The sequence below is a fragment of the Leucopleurus acutus genome (assembly GCF_964270905.1).
Source record: "Leucopleurus acutus genome assembly, chromosome: 8".
NCBI classification, from domain to species: domain Eukaryota; kingdom Metazoa; phylum Chordata; class Mammalia; order Artiodactyla; family Delphinidae; genus Leucopleurus; species Leucopleurus acutus.
Genome location: NC_139151.1, coordinates 55,075,329 through 55,091,221, shown reverse-complemented (window position 1 = coordinate 55,091,221; position 15,893 = coordinate 55,075,329). Strand labels below are relative to the sequence as shown.

Sequence of the window (15,893 nt, the reverse complement as noted above, 5' to 3'; positions counted from 1 at the left end):
TGTTGCCTTCTCCCCTAAGAGCTCCACCATCCATCCATCCCTAAGGCCCTATCTCTCTAACAGGACTACCACTCCATACCTGTCCAAGTAGTTCACAATATTTGGGTTCTTGTTTTCCCTCATGACCAGGATCTCATTAATAATCAGCTCTTTCTTCGGCTGCTGCTGAAGGTTCATCTGCTTAATGGCCACCTGAAATTAGAGTACATTCAATGTACAACCAGAGTCACTCAGCATTTACTGAACACCTACTAAGTACCAGACATAAACACTAAGGAGATAGAAATGAGTAAGATATGGTCTTAGCCCTTGAGGAAATCACAGTTCATCTCCGGAGACCAGTGGTACTCAGTGTGAGGTCCCCAGACCAGCAACATCAACATTATCTAGGAATGTGTTACAAATAAAAATTTTCAGTCCCCACATAAACCTACTGAATCAGAAATTCTGTGGGTTGTTTTTTTGGTTTTGCTTTTTTTTTTTTTTTGCACAAACTTTCTATTTAATGGAAAAGTTCACTTGCTGAGTATAAGGATCATTTATTACTTGGTATTGGTACTGGTGTCACTGGAGATGAGGATAAGACATAGTTATGAAGAATTTAAATGAGGAAGTGAAAGAATTTTAAAATTGATCTTTCCATTCATCTCTCTACCTTCTTAGATCTCTACTTAATCCAAGCCCAAGTAAATAGGGACTTCCTTTTCCTCAAAAACTCTGTACTTTAATAAGCCCTCCAGGCAATTCTCATGTGCACCAAAGTGTGAAGATCAAACTTGCTACTAAATAAAATACTTATATTAGAAAAATACTTTTAAAAATCACAATATAAAAGAGGTATGCTATATAACAAAAGTCCCTACAAAGTGTTACAGGAGCATAAAACTGGGCCAAGAACTCTTTCACACGATCAATGCAGAGGTTTCATAAAGGGGAGATAAGTTTTTGAACTTGTTGTGGAAAAATAAATCAGAGCTGACCAGGTTAAGAAAGAATAGAAAAAAGGGATCGTTAATGTTTATGTATGAAAAAGAAATTGATAGGCTTTGTGTCTACGGAAATAAACAAATTTTCACATAATACAAATTTAAGGAACACGTTAGTTTCCAAGGCACTTTTGTGTCCTTTTTTATGTGTCGGGTACTATGTAGGGTATTCTCAAATGTATTTCATTTAATCCTCTGAGACACTTTATGAGTTAAATATTACTATCGACCCCCTTTGACAGATAAGGAAATTGTGATTCAGAGAGGATATGTGACTTGCCTACACAGCTATTCAGTAGCAAAGTCAGGATTAGAATCTCAAAAGTGATGCCCATTTATCCTGCACACACAACCAGATTAATCTTCCCCACAGTATACATTTGGTGACTCTCTCCCCTGTTCAAAGCAGAAATGGCTCCTGTTTGCCTAGAGATGCTCCTTGGCCCAACATTCGAAGTCCTTATGATCTGACCCCTATCTTACTTCTTTCTCACTGTATTCCTTCATATACTACAATCTGAGCTTCTCTCCATTTAGAACATCTTGCTCCACTGTTTTTACATGTTCCAAACCTTCTCATACTTTGTATCAGACCAAAAGAAACCTCATTCTCCAAACCAGATAGGCTTTTTGCCTTCTTTAAAGCCCCATAAGATTATACTTATACCTCTCTTGTGGAACTCAGCACATACTGAATTGTATGATGATTAGTTAGGGTGTGTCTCCCGAGAAGCTTGAGAGCTCATTTGAAAGCTCAGAATCCCTGGTGCCAAGCACAGGGCCTGACACACAGTGGGTGCTCAACAAATCTTTTCAGAAATGAAGAGGAAAAGACAGAATTGAGTGGGTTGATAAATACTTTGTTTTTAAACCACAAAGAGCATTAGCAATAGGCTGCCCTATCCTATAGGAGCAGACTTTAAATTATTTCCTAAATGTTTATTCCCTAGAAATAACAGCCAAGAACATGAACACCTAACAGAACAACTAAAATTAGTCTTTCCAGAATCAGCAAGAAGTGTAGAGGATGAATAATTCAACTTTTATGGAAAAAACCCAAATTCTATTATTTCTTCAATCAAGTATGAACAATCTTCTGCCAAGAGCCAGTTCATCAGTAAGAATAGAAATGATTTTTTAAAACATTTTGATCACCTCCATTCCCTGCCCCAAGTGAGAAAAAATTGCTTTGGAGTGGAGTCTCCTATCAGGTTAGGCTTCTGGTCTGGCTGCAGCTTGCTATAACAGCTGATGATTAGCTTTTTCTAATGTCTGAAGAGGAACACAGTGATCTAAAGACACATTACATTAAGACTGTAAGCCCTTACAACACATACTAAGATCTGGGTTCTCTGCAGTTCCTCAGGCCATCCTGGAGGATGGGACAGCGCTAGTTAACCTCACAGAGGTCACTGCTGCAGCAGCAAGGGAGAAAAGAGGCAGCCTGTGGATAACAGACGGGGTGGCAAGACACCAGGAATCCTTTTCAATAGCTACTAACTGTGGGCTAGGCTAAATGCCCTTCACCTAATCAGATCCCTCCTATTCAGGCCAGCAGATAGCACTCCTATAACAGAAAAAGAACTGGACTTGAACTCTGGGGGCCTAAGCTCTGGGGCTGGGGCTGTCACTTACTAACCTTGACTAGTCACAAGCTCTCTGAGCCTCGGTCCCTTTATCAATACTGAGGATAATAATCCCACCCTGAATCCCCTCCTCACAGGATTGTTCTGAGAACTAAATGAGACAGTGTCAATGTGTTACTCATACATAAGAAATGTAAATAATACAGTAAGACAACAATGAAAATGCTAATCATTGTCATAACAGCATTTGATGAGTAATTGGCACAGAGCAGCAAGAGTGACAACGTTATCAGCAGGAATGACAGCAAAAACAAACCACCCTCCCACCACTACTGTTTATTGAATGCCTGCTCTGTGCCAGCGCTGTGTTAGGTGCTCTACTGACATTATCTCTGTAAAACCTAACAACAAGCCTGTCGAGCAAAAATCATTATCTGCATTTTCAGGGAAGAAAATGAAGACAAAGACTTACAAGAAAGTTGCCCAAGGTCATAATCAATGCTTTCAGGTTCATATGACTTCAAAGTCACTTCCAGTTTACTCTATTACACACATTCCCTCTAAAAAATGGGCTTGAAAATTAATTGCTGGATCTGTAACTGGAGGATTTCCAGCACTAATATGCTAATCTTCTTACAGATGACAGACAATAGCTCTCCTCTTCTCAGCTGGATAACTCCCAATAGGCACTTGCTCACAAACACAGAGTATCTCGCTAGCTCCACTAAAGATTTACACTCCCTGGGGGAGGAAAGGAGGCCTTCCTGGCTACACTGCATTAGCCACCCTAATGGACTCCCTTCCATTCATAGTTTTGTAACCACAAGGCAGGCACATAGTGAAGTCAAGTTTGTTTCCTGTGGCCAGCTGCTCACACATGGAGCCTCCAGGCCTTCCAGGAACCGGCCAGCACCAGCCTGCCTCCCATCAAGGGCTGTGAGGCCCCAGAGGCCAGAAACACGACCAGGGGCCGTGGTGCCTAACCTTAGCTCTGCTGCGGCCTTGCAGCCCAGAAAGCACAAGTTAAAATTTTAGAATCAAAGGATTCTAACCCAGCCCTTGCTAACTGCTATTAGCACAACCCGGCCAAAGTTACTAAACTCCCGAGTCTCAAATTCCTCATCAGTAAAAAGGAAATAATATTCCCTACCTCATAGGGTTCTTTTTAATATTAATATTTAATATAACCTCCTTTTTTTATCTCTACCAATACAGCATATTTAAAATCAGCAGAATGATACCATCCTTCCTTCTTTACCATTATGTTATCACAGGTTCCTGCCAGCATTATAGGAGTCTTATATGTACACAATAGAAAGTATGGTTTCTTACATTTATATATATGATTCTAATGCCTGAATCTTTCACATAGGTCTTAGCGCAAAGTGTCACATAAAGCAAATGTTCAGTAAACATTCTGTAGAATAAATAAATACATACGAATAAATATTAATATATATGTAATTCTTAGTTTATGGTATATTTTCGCACGCATTACTTCACTCAACTCATTCACATTTTGTAAGGTATATGTTATCATGCACATTTTATAAATAAATAAAATTCAGGCTTAGGAGGTCAAATGACTTGCCCAAGGTTTTATAAGTAAAGGTAAACATCTAGGTTATTGGATTCTCACATCAAAGAACAATTAATAAATCTTTAAACATAATAATGTTGTTTTTTTTAAGTTGACTTACCCTCAATGGAGCCTCAATATTTGGCTCAGACACTTGTAAAAGCCTGACAAAAGCACAGTGAGGTACGTGCTGTCCCTATTAACCATGACTTCTCCAGTACACCATGGGGTTTCAACCACCAAACATATACAAGCAGGTCCTAGTAGCCTCCCTCAGAAGAGCCCAACTCTGTTTTCACTGGAACAGGAGATGCCTCTCTTAAGCTCTGAGCCCCATTAGTCTTTTGAGCTAAGATCTTCCCCAGGCAACTCCCATATACAACCCACCTTCCAACATTCCTGCTCTGCAACCAAAGAGTACAATGCAAAGAAACTTCAAGCCTTCTAGAGTCCCTTCATGGCTTCTTCTGCTGAAGATAAGAGCTTGGGTCATCAGGCTTTAGCAATAAGATCAGAGCCTTCCCAGCTTATGAAATGTGAGAGACAAAGAGGTGCCTCCAAATGAGGACTTCAATGTCTACTGGAATCCTGGGCACAGAGTAATGGAAGGACCACTAGATTGGGAGGCAAGAGACACATGTTTAAATCTCTTCTCTATCAGATTTCTCTCCCAAGCACCAGACTTGTAAAAATAATTGTCCACCAGGCAGTTTCACAAGAAAGTCTCTCAGGCAACATCTAACTTCCTCAAATCTGTACCTCCTCCTTTGTTCTTTCTCCTTGACTAGTACCACTCACTTGTGAGCCATCCTCACATTCACCAAATTCTGTCGTATCTACTTAAGTACCTCTCAAATTCATCCACTTCTCCCCATTCATACTATGCTACCACCTTAGTCCAGACCATCATCTCTCACATGGAATTACACAGTAACCTCCTGACTCATTGCTCCACTCTTATCTCCCCCAATCTCTTCTCTGCACTGTAGGCACAGTGACTTTTTCTGAAATCTGTAAATCTCATCATGTTAAGGAGTTCTAGTCTGCAATACTGAGAAACTAGAAGTGTCCCTATTGAGCTAAGAAGGGCAAAAACTTAACAAAAAGAAAAATGAAACAGTGGAACTGAAGGAGTAGTAGTTGGTGGTGGATACTTACCTCCTGTCCTGTGGCCACATCCATTGCAGTGTACACAGTGCCTGAAGCACTGAACAACAGGTGGGGGAAAGAAAAAAGCAGGTGTTAGATGAAGTGACATTTGTCAAATGAAGCTCTACACACAATCTGGCAATGCAAGTGTTAATAAAAATAGCAGCAAAAATAATCCTCCCCATTGCCTCTCCCACTCCACTCTCATGAGAGGCAGTATGTAGTAGTAAAGAGAATATATGCTCTAGTGGCCATCAGGAAGTGAGGGAAGAAAGGAGGGATGGACGAAGAATGGCAGAGAAATACTAGGAATAATGCTAGGAAAGTAATCATGTCCATTCTAAATGACTAAGAACCACACTTTATGCCTATAACCATGAACCCTGTGTGTTTGTAGATGAGTGATATGCAACAATATTTGTAACCTTACATGTCAGTATGTCAGATTTATATGATGCGATTGAAAGAAACTTAAAATTCTATGTACTGCAAAAATGTATTCTAGGCAAGCTCTGTGATTATGCTTCCCAGGGAAGTCAGGTCAATTCGGGGGAAAAATCACTTGTAAGTTTGCCTGGAAGACAGAAATTATGGTCCCCAGCTTCCCAACTACAACTCTTTAGTTAGGATCCTAGCTACATGTCAGGAAGTTGGCATCATAAGACATGGACAATCAAATAAGGATGGGATTCTTTGCATTGGCAGTTTTTTCCCCATTGCCTGATCATCCTACCTCTAGACATCTTCTGTCATAAAGCTGATGTCTATATTCCTGTCCCCATTCTCCCCTATCCCACCAGATATACCATTCTTTAAGGGCAAATATGCCCAGTCCTCAAGGAACTGGACATTTTGAGACTGTGTCTCCATGATTACAGAGGCTCAGAAGCTACTGAGGCCCACTGGTTAGTTCCTGATTGTTTCTGCCTCAAATAGACATATGATTAGACATATGAATTCCAGGTCAAAAAAACCTTCAGGTCTTAAAGGGGAAAAAAAAACAAGCAAAATTATAATAGTACTAATTTATCTTATTTGTGTGCCATGTACAGTTTTAAAATCATGGAATGTGGAAACATCAGCATAGGTGCTTAATACATATTGTATCCCTCCCTTAGCACTAACACACCTGTCAAGTAAGCAAGGAAAAAAACTTTTGCAGATAGTGCCTATTTATGGGCCTCATACATCTGAACACACACATCAGCAGTTTGGGAGGTGAAAGACCCTGAATCCACAGCCCCTTTCGCTTAAATGAAGAAACTGAAGTCCAGAGATAGGACCTGACTTGCCCACACTTGTCTGTGTACCTTTCTGCTACATTCTTAATATCTCAATGTAATTATCTAAAGGAAATACCATCCCAGATTACTCTGAGGCAAGCAAAACAATTTCTTCTCAAGGTGTTAACTACCTTATACCGGTTCAGACTCACAAAAGCACCAGACCAGGAAAAAATGAGATGCACTCAAGTCCAGGGTTGTTTTGAGGATTGAATTAAACAATAGATGCAAATAACAGATGTAAGCTGTAGAATACTGTACAAATACAACATCAGTATATTATGCATTACTTTATCTTATTTCAGAAGTTCTTGGATGCATAAAAAAGAAAACTAAAACAGAAAGCTTCAATTACTTCATTAACAACAATGCTTTCACTCAAGTAACACTGAGAGCTTTCTACAAGCCAGACACTTTTCTTCAGTTTCTTTTTAATTTTAGCTAATTGGGTATATCTGTAGAAATCTTATTATTTTTCTTTTTTATACAGAGGTATAACTTACTTAATCTGCACAAATCTCAAGTACACAACTTGATGATTTTTCAATACGTACACACCTACATGTTCAACATCACGATCACCCCTGAAGGTTCTCTCTTGCCACATCCCAATCAACACTCCCCTCCCAGACGCAATGATTATTCTGACTTATATTAGCATTAGTTTTGCCTGTTCTTTAACTCCATATAAATAAAATCATACAGCATCTGCTCTTTTGTATCTGGCTTCTCTTACTCAAAATAATGGCCACTTTTAAGACTTATCACAGTATATTATAATTTTTTGTTTGACTGTCTATCTCCTTCTGTAGCCATGGGGTCTCTGAAGGGAGAGACTGATTCATAGTTGTATTCACAGTGCCTAGCACCTAACAGGAATTCCGTTAAGATTTGCTGAGTTCAGCACATTGAGGGCAGGATACAAGATGCAGAGAAGGAATCAGAGAGCAGGAGACATGAATTCTGGCATCCACTAGAAAAACAGATCCCATTATACTAGCAGAAGAGTCTGCAGTTCTGAGTCTTCCATTTCATATTAGTGCCGGTAGGTCTCAGCATCAGGTAAACAGGGTTAATCTGGAAAAGCAGAGCTATAATTTGGGAAGAAGGTTTTGTGCCAAGAAAATAAATGGGTTTTTCACTCTCACCACAGGTGTATTTTTAGCAACCATGTCAGCTAATGGCACATCTCACATATTAAACATAATTCTGTAAACCTGAGGTCAGCCTAACAAAACACCTTCAGATGGGTGAGGTGGAGAAAGAAGAGCAAGCTTTATGAGAGGCGGAACACGAGCACAATCATATACACCAGCACACACAACTTTAAGTCATTTTTCTAGGGAAGAAAATGCCCCTACTAACCCTTGTCCAATCTTCTCAAACCGTGTGTATTTCTTCTTAGGATCACCCACACTCACTATGCTCCCTTTGAAAGAAACAGAGAACATGAATCAGTTTTTCCCAGATCAACATACAAAACAGGCCCCATATTTTCCCAAAGGCTGAGCTGGCAAGGATTAAAGAACTATCTCCAATACCTAAAAACCACACTAAGCAGGTCCTTAGTTTTCCCTCTTTAAGTTTCAACCAAAAGTTTCATCTCCTTACCGCTTTTATTCATAGTACTCTAATCCAATTCTAAACTCCTAAAAGTTATTCATTCATTTTAAAATCCATTCATTCAATAGACATTAACTCATTTTAACATGCTCACTTACTATGTACTAAGCTCTATGTTGAATGCAACAAATAAAGAGATAGATGAGACACGGTTAAGACAGTCTCTGCTCTCAAGAAGCTCTAATCTCAGGGGAGACAGACAATAAGTATAAAGTTCCATGAAAATATAATAACTGTGGTGATACAGAAAGAGGCAAAAATATAGACTAGAAAGGCTTCATAAGGGAAGTGATATCTGGACTAATTTTTACAGGGTTGGTAGGAATTAGCCAGGGAGAGAAAGTCAAGAAAGGGTTACAACAGAAAGTACTTCAAGTGCAAAGGCACACAGGTATGAGAGAGTTGACAGTTTCAAAAAAAGTATTCTGGATATGGTAAAACTGAGGCCCACAGAAAGGAAGATACTTCCCCTCAAGGTCACACAGCAAATTGGTGTCAGAGCTAAGATTAGGAGCTTGGTTTTGGTCTCCCAGTCCAAAGTCCTTTCCACTAATACCAATTACTAGTATTTGGTACTTTTCACATACATTATTTCATCTGACTTACAAATGAGACAGGTATTAACATCCCTATTTAAAAGATGAGAAAAAGGAGGGCCAGAGAACAGCAGGAAATCGCCCAACGTGCAGGTTAGTGGCTGTGCTTCAACCCAAGGGTCCATAACTCCCAGGCCAGTCTGCTTTCCATAATTCTATGTTCTAAGTATCACTGTTTTAAAAAAAATCTGGTTCAGAGAAAAAGAATGCATACAAGAGTAAACAGACGGCTAGGTAAGTGGCTTTTCTTATTTCATCATTTCGTAAGGGCTCTGGGCAAGGGCAACTTTTAAAAGAGTGAAATTTTTTTTAAAAGTCAAGTAAGAATTATCAGGACAAAATCGAGAGCTGCTAAGCTGAGGAACCAGAAACTCAGCATTAAAAAGCAATGCCAGTGCGCAGACTTGACCAAATCAGTCCCATCAAATCCTCTTTAGAAGTAGATAAGTTCAAAGAATAAATCAAAGGCCTTGTCAGATGATTCTTCCAAGCCTACAGACCAACCCAGTCCTTTCTTCTCATATGAATTCTCCTGCAGATTACTGAAAAAGAGAAACAAGCTACCCTAATATTTATGGTCACTAAAAAAAAGTAAAATGGAAGTTTTCACCTGACTGCAAGAAACAGCATGTTCTGATCACAGGAGCACAAGTTGTGCTCTAACCCCAGCTCTGTCACTTTTTGGCTGTGTGAATTTTCGCAGAGTATTTAGCATCGCTAGCCTCAAATACCTTAACTGCAAAAAAATGAGGATTATAATGTCTGTCTTCAAGGGTTAAAATGAGGAGTAAATGAAAAAAAATGAAGAAAATGCCTTGCTTGTCATTTGGTACATAACACAGGCTCACAAAATGTTAGTTTCCCTTACTTCTTTTCCTTCAGCCAAGATGGCAGATCCATCTTCTGTCAACAGAAACATCAATAATCAACATAGCACTCTTTCCCACCAGGTTTAGACAAGGCCTCGGTCTTTCTCAACACAACATTCCAGACTATTCACTAGGTAAAAGCTATCTGTCATCTCCATAACCCATGCCCAGTGGTAAGTGATTTCTAGCCCTTACAGTGGGCTATCCACGCTATCATCACATTCCCATCCTAATGTTGCATCTAATCAGGGCTGGTGAGACAGAGGAGGCGGGTGCAAGGACAGGTGAAGAGAAGCACAGTCTGGCTAAGATGTAAAGCACAGCCAGCCAGCCACATACACCTAGCGCAGAACCAAGATCTTTATAGCAATAGAATTCCACCTTTGTGCTTGACCAGTCACATACCAGAGGGAAATTAAAAAACCTGGGAAGTGCTTACGTAATTTCTCCAAGATCTCCTCATCAGACATTTTAGGCTTCTTCTTCTGTTTCTCAGTGTTCCGGGTCAGAGCATCTGGTGGAGTGGTATTATTCTCAGTAGGTGAAATGGGAGAGGTAGCCACATCCCGAGTTGGAGTAATAGGAAGTGGTTCAATCACGGACCGTGTGTATACCTGCATTGTTGGTGCAAAAATTTGGCAAGGCCAGTCTCTCTTAGATGTGTGTGTTACAACATCCACAGAACAAATCCCAGTAAACTCATCCCTTCTCCTAGGTCAAAATCTATGTCACTCTTCCTCTATACTCAGGCTGTGAGGATGGAATGGCCTTCCTTGCTCTCACTGTACACATAAAGGTTAGTGACAGTCTGAGCACTTAAGATATTCAGTACAAGTTAGACAACTCTCATTATAAATAGTTTAAAGGACATTCTGTCATTTGATGGGAATCCCCTTCATCTGTAAAATTCTATTCTTTCCCAAGCTGAAATGAATATCCTGTATTCCCATAGTACTTTCCACGGCTAATACAACACAACATTATCTTCATTTGAGTTACTTCCTCTTTAAATCCTGAACGCTCATAGAGAAGGAACTGCAATTGTTCTTCTTTAAGAGGCAGTAACGGTGTAGTCATTTAGATCACAGACTCTGGAAACTGACTGACTGGACTTAAATCCCAACTCTTATTCTTTTTTTTTTTTTTGCGGTACATGGGCCTCTCACTGCTGTGGCCTCTCCCGTTGCGGAGCACAGGCTCCGGATGCGCAGGCTCAGCGGCCATGGCCCACGGGCCCAGCCGCTCCGTGGCATGTGGGATCTTCCCGGACCGGGGCATGAACCCGTGTCCCCTGCATCGGCAGGCGGACCCTCAACCACTGCGCCACCAGGGAAGCCCCCAACTCTTATTCTTACCTTGTATGACTTTGGGCAGATTATTTAACTTCTCTATGCTTTAGTTTCCTCATTTGTAAAATGGTGATGTTAGTGATACCTATCTTATAGAGCTGCTGTGGTAATAAATTAATTAATGTGTGAAATGAGTAATATCACACCCAAAAGACACTAAGCTTTCAAATTTTGGCAAATATTATTATATTTCCTATTCATTCATTTACTTAATAAACATTTACTGAGAATCTGTTCTTTGCCTTGCTGTACAAAATGCTGCCCCATCCACTATTCCTGTGAAGGAAGTCTTGGAGAAAGTCCTAACTGCAAGGCAAAAGGGATAAATGTCAGAAGATACGAGCAAACTGTATACTATTAATGTACAGAAGAGGTGATCATACGTTATACTGCCTTTCCCCAGGAGATGCATCAAGGCATTTATCACCTTTTTTCATAAAAATATCACAATTTTTTGGTTAGTCTATAAGCTCTATGAAGACAGGGAATCTGTGTCATTCATCCCTGAGTTCCTATATCTAACCAGTTGCCTAACAGAAAGCAAGCATTCAGGAAAATGTTTGATGAATCGATAAATAAATAAATAGGATTCTTCAGCTGGATCTTTAAGGAGGGACATGATTTTAATAGGTAGAAAAGGGAGAGAACTTTCCACATAGTGGAAATAGCAATAAGTCAAGACACAGACCAGAGACTACAGCTTCTTTCCTGACTATTCCAGCATAATGATTTCTTAATTTTCTATTCTTGTACATGTAGACAAACTATATACCTGGCACCTAAACCTGTACTTTCATGCCTTCTCCTCCTCCTTTAGTTTTCTTGACATGCCTCCTTAAGGGCACGAACCCTGCTTTTTCCTTCTCTAAAATTCTCTTTTTCTGGCTCCCAGCACAGGTCTGCTCACATAAAAAGGCCACTGTGCTACGCTGGAATACAACCTGGACCTGGGGTCAATTACCTGCTTTCAGTTCTAGCTCTTTTGCTTACTTAGAGACTTTGGGTAGATCAATTTACCTCTCCAAATCTCAGCTTCTTCTATAAATTAGGAATTAACAATGTCTTTTTAGAAAGGAATGCTATCAAGATCAAATTTATCAATTCATTCAATACTAACTGCCTTTCTAAAACCTTCCAAGAGCTATGTTAAGCACTGCAAATGCATACATATATATATATATATGTATTTGCATATATATGTGTGTGTAAATGTATATGTGTGTGTGTGTGTACACACACAGGAGTTCGTGGTTTAGTGGGAAAAATTTTTAAATGAACATACTTGCAAAACAAAAAAACATACCAATATGAGATATCCTGAGAACGCTCCAATTTGAAGCTTATTTTCCTTAAAGTGACTTTCTAGCCTACAGAAAGGGTGATTCCACAGATTCTGCTTATAAATTCTAATCCTAAAAGGTCATCTAATCCCCCTGAATGTCCTCCACAGCATCTCCATAGTCAGTCAACCAACATCTGCTTGAACACTTCCACGAATTCTCTAATCCAGAGACAATCTTTTTTTGTATTATCACAGAGTTTAAGCCCTAGATCATTCTTTCATTATGAAGCTCTTGTCATAATAAAAAGTCCAAACAAAGAAACACTAGTAGAGTATCATCTGATGAGAGATCAGTGCTCAATGATGCTAAACCATGTAAAAGGCAGATTGTGCCAAGTGAGGGCAGAGGGACCTGGCTATTCAGAGATGCAAGAACCTCAAAAGAAGTTAAATAAAAATCACTGCCGGGCTTCCCTGGTGGCGCAGTGGTTGAGAGTCTGCCTGCCGATGCAGGGGACATGGGTTTGTACCCCAGTCCGGGAGGATCCCGCATGCCGCAGAGCGGCTGGGCCCGTGAGCCATGGCCACTGAGCCTGCGCGTCCGGAGCCGGTGCTCTGCAATGGGAGAGGCCGCGGTGGTGAGAGGCCCGCGTAACGCAAAAAAAAAAAAAAAAAAAAGGCACTCCTGATGTCCAGCATATTAATAGCACTAATGTTTTTATAAATTCTCTTGAGTCTTACAGTATCATCAATGATGTACTAAGAGGCTGAACACGGCACATTTAACAGAGAAGAAAAGATCTATAGCAGACTAATATGTTGCTTCCCAGGAGACTGGAATAATTTATGTTAGTCTTGCACTAAGTAACATTAATTCTGTATATCTTTCTGTATGTGAACAGGCTAAGTAAACTAGGCCTAAGTTGGTACAAAGACCAATTATCTAGGACACTTTGGGACTATGTGCAAACTAATGATAAATAAATACACCACTTCTTGTCTTTAATCATACAGAAAATACCTTTCAATCAAGGTAATTTGGTGATTTCACCACCTGCAAAATCTAAGGACCGCTACCAGATTATTAAACCTCTAGGCCTCAGCACCCACCCCTCACTCCCCCTCCAAACTCTAATATATCACAAAGCTGCCCATGTCCCCAAAGACTCACAGATTTTGTGTGCTCTGGGCGTGGAGCAATCACTGGAGGTGGGGTAGCATCATCATCATCATCTTCATCTTCTGAAACTGGTAGCACTGCAGGGGTCTCAGACACCGTCTTCACGTTCTGCACAGTGGAGAAAAGCCAGATTCATCATGTCCAGCTGACATGCAACTTAAGCTACCAGAGTCACCAATCTCCCAGAAGAAACCTTCTCCTGACACTCCTTCTGAAACACACATCAGCCTCAAGATCTCCACCTTTCTGTAGCCAGTCTCAGGAACTCAGCCACCTTCCCTCTCTTCTTTTAGATACCACTCCCCACTCAGGCCCTTGGGGGCTTCCTTCTCCCACCCAAAGCCTAACTGTGGATAGGGAAACCAGCTTACAGCTTCTCTACGTGCCTAGCCCAATCCAAACCCTGAACACAAGATCATAGTTCCTTCTTCTTCTATGAATTTTACTCTCTATGCTAAAGAGAGGATAAAGTACAAAATGCAGGGGAGGGATCAAAAGTTTGGGATTTCACAAAGTTTATCATTGTAATTCCTTAGTCCTTTCTGATACAATAAGTGGAAGTCCTGAGAGGCCTTTCCCTCTCCTTTTCCTTTCTTTACAAAAACCTACTGCAACCATTATGCCATCAGGTGCCCTTGCCTCAACCTGAAGATACAGAACATCAGAAGACACTTGTCTCAAGAAGACAATGAGTTTTCCCCCAGATTGGATACTATCTATTTCACTAAGCTTTTGCCCTGTCCTGGAATGAACCTTACCAGCACCACTAATTGAATATGCTATAATCTCAGCAACTTGATTTTCCCATGTAAACTGTACCAAAGCTGGGCTAAGACTGGCAGGTTTTAGGGCAGGTCCAGGCAAAAAGATCATACCATTACTGTTTATAACACATATTCAAGAGACAAAATAGCTCCAAAACATGAGATTTTTGATAGAGATTAAATGATTACAGTGTAGGGCCAGAGAAGCAAGGGATTTTTTTGTATATATTGATATAATTCAACAGTTTCAGATATTTTCAGAGCATCTGCTTTGTGCTCAGTAAGATACTGTGATGAATGCTTTTGATATAAATGCACAAAAATGAAAAAGATGGCCCATGTCCTAAAGCAGCTCACCATATGATGCAGAAGACAGAGGGACAATTCCCTTCTGCTGCCATTTGGGGCCTCTGGAGAGAGGAATATCAGGAGTCAGAATGACAGGGGATAAGTGAAGGAACTGTCTAGTCAAATGCTAGTCTAGAGCTACTGTGTGGGAGCCTGGTCTTTACTACATTTGACATACTAAGATAAAGAAAACTGTCAAGCTCATAGATTCTAACAGGGCCTCCAGTGCAGGACATAACTAGAAAACTGCCAGTGACAGGCATATGTAAGCAACTAGCTTTGGTGATCACAGGCAATGAATCCATCCTCTGGGTCTCAAGTTTCATCACTCGAGGAACGTGGAAGAATAGGACAGGTATAATTTGAGGGGTGACCCTAAGTCACTTTTAGTTCTAAAATCCAATAGAGGTTCTTCCCTTGTCAAAGCACATATTTTGATATTTTTCTGCTCTAATTTCTTTTCTCCCTAATATTTCACTCAGCAAAATTTAACTAGCAACCCAAAATGAGAATGAGGTTAACTCAGCAGCCACTTCATCATCAGGTGAAGGGCCCTAGGTCTGACTAATGTTTGTTGCCTCCTAAAACTCTATAAAGAAGGGGATTTCATCAACTTAGCAACACACTGTTTTCCACAGGTGATGGCTTTGTGTGGTAGTATTAACAACTACCAGAATCAAGAGATTTAGGTTTTTGTCCCAGATTTTTATTTCTTATCCCTGTGTTCTTTGGCAAGGCTGTCCCACTCTAAGCTACAGTTTCTCATCCATAAAATGGAGGTGATGACAGAAGCTCTCTGCCTACCTCAGAGGGCCACTGGGAGGAAGAAATGAAGTGATGTGAGTATACAAGCACTTTGTAAATGGCAAGGGGCTAGAAAGATGTAAGGAATCAATTAAATTATCATTATGTTTAATAACCACAAACCTCTTTTTTAAGAAGTGACATCAACTCACCCATTCATTCACTGTGTACCAGGCTCTATTCAAAGCTCTGGGGCTATATTGAAGAACAAATTAGATAAAGCGCCTGGTTTTATGGATTACATTTGAGAAGAAGATACAGTCAAAATTAATCACCAAACTACCAGGCAGTAATAAGATAAACATAGGAGAACAGAGAATGGTTGAGGGTAGGGAATTATTACTTTACATACAGTAGTCATGGAAAGGCCTCTCTAATGGCCTGAATGAAATGAGAAAATGAGCCATCAGACCCTCTGGGAAAAGAATATTCCTGGCAGATGGAAGAAATACAAAGACTCTGAAAGAAGGGGACATGCTTGGTGTGTTCCCAAAA

The 15,893-nt window shown here is 40.2% G+C and overlaps 1 protein-coding gene across 1 annotated transcript in view; it reads right to left on the bottom strand.

The window, feature by feature from the left end:
- Nucleotides 1–15,893, bottom strand: part of PAK1 (p21 (RAC1) activated kinase 1) — a gene marked incomplete at its 3' end in the record, with an annotated part of 203,087 nt that overhangs the window by 63,165 nt on the left and 124,029 nt on the right. Inside the window, exons 6-10 of the mRNA XM_082844295.1 lie at nt 13,474–13,590; nt 10,111–10,285; nt 7,949–8,012; nt 5,310–5,358; nt 80–192 (exon numbers count right to left, since the gene is read on the bottom strand). Coding sequence (XP_082700421.1) covers nt 80–192; nt 5,310–5,358; nt 7,949–8,012; nt 10,111–10,285; nt 13,474–13,590 — 518 coding nt within the window. The remainder of the gene's footprint in view (nt 1–79; nt 193–5,309; nt 5,359–7,948; nt 8,013–10,110; nt 10,286–13,473; nt 13,591–15,893) is intronic.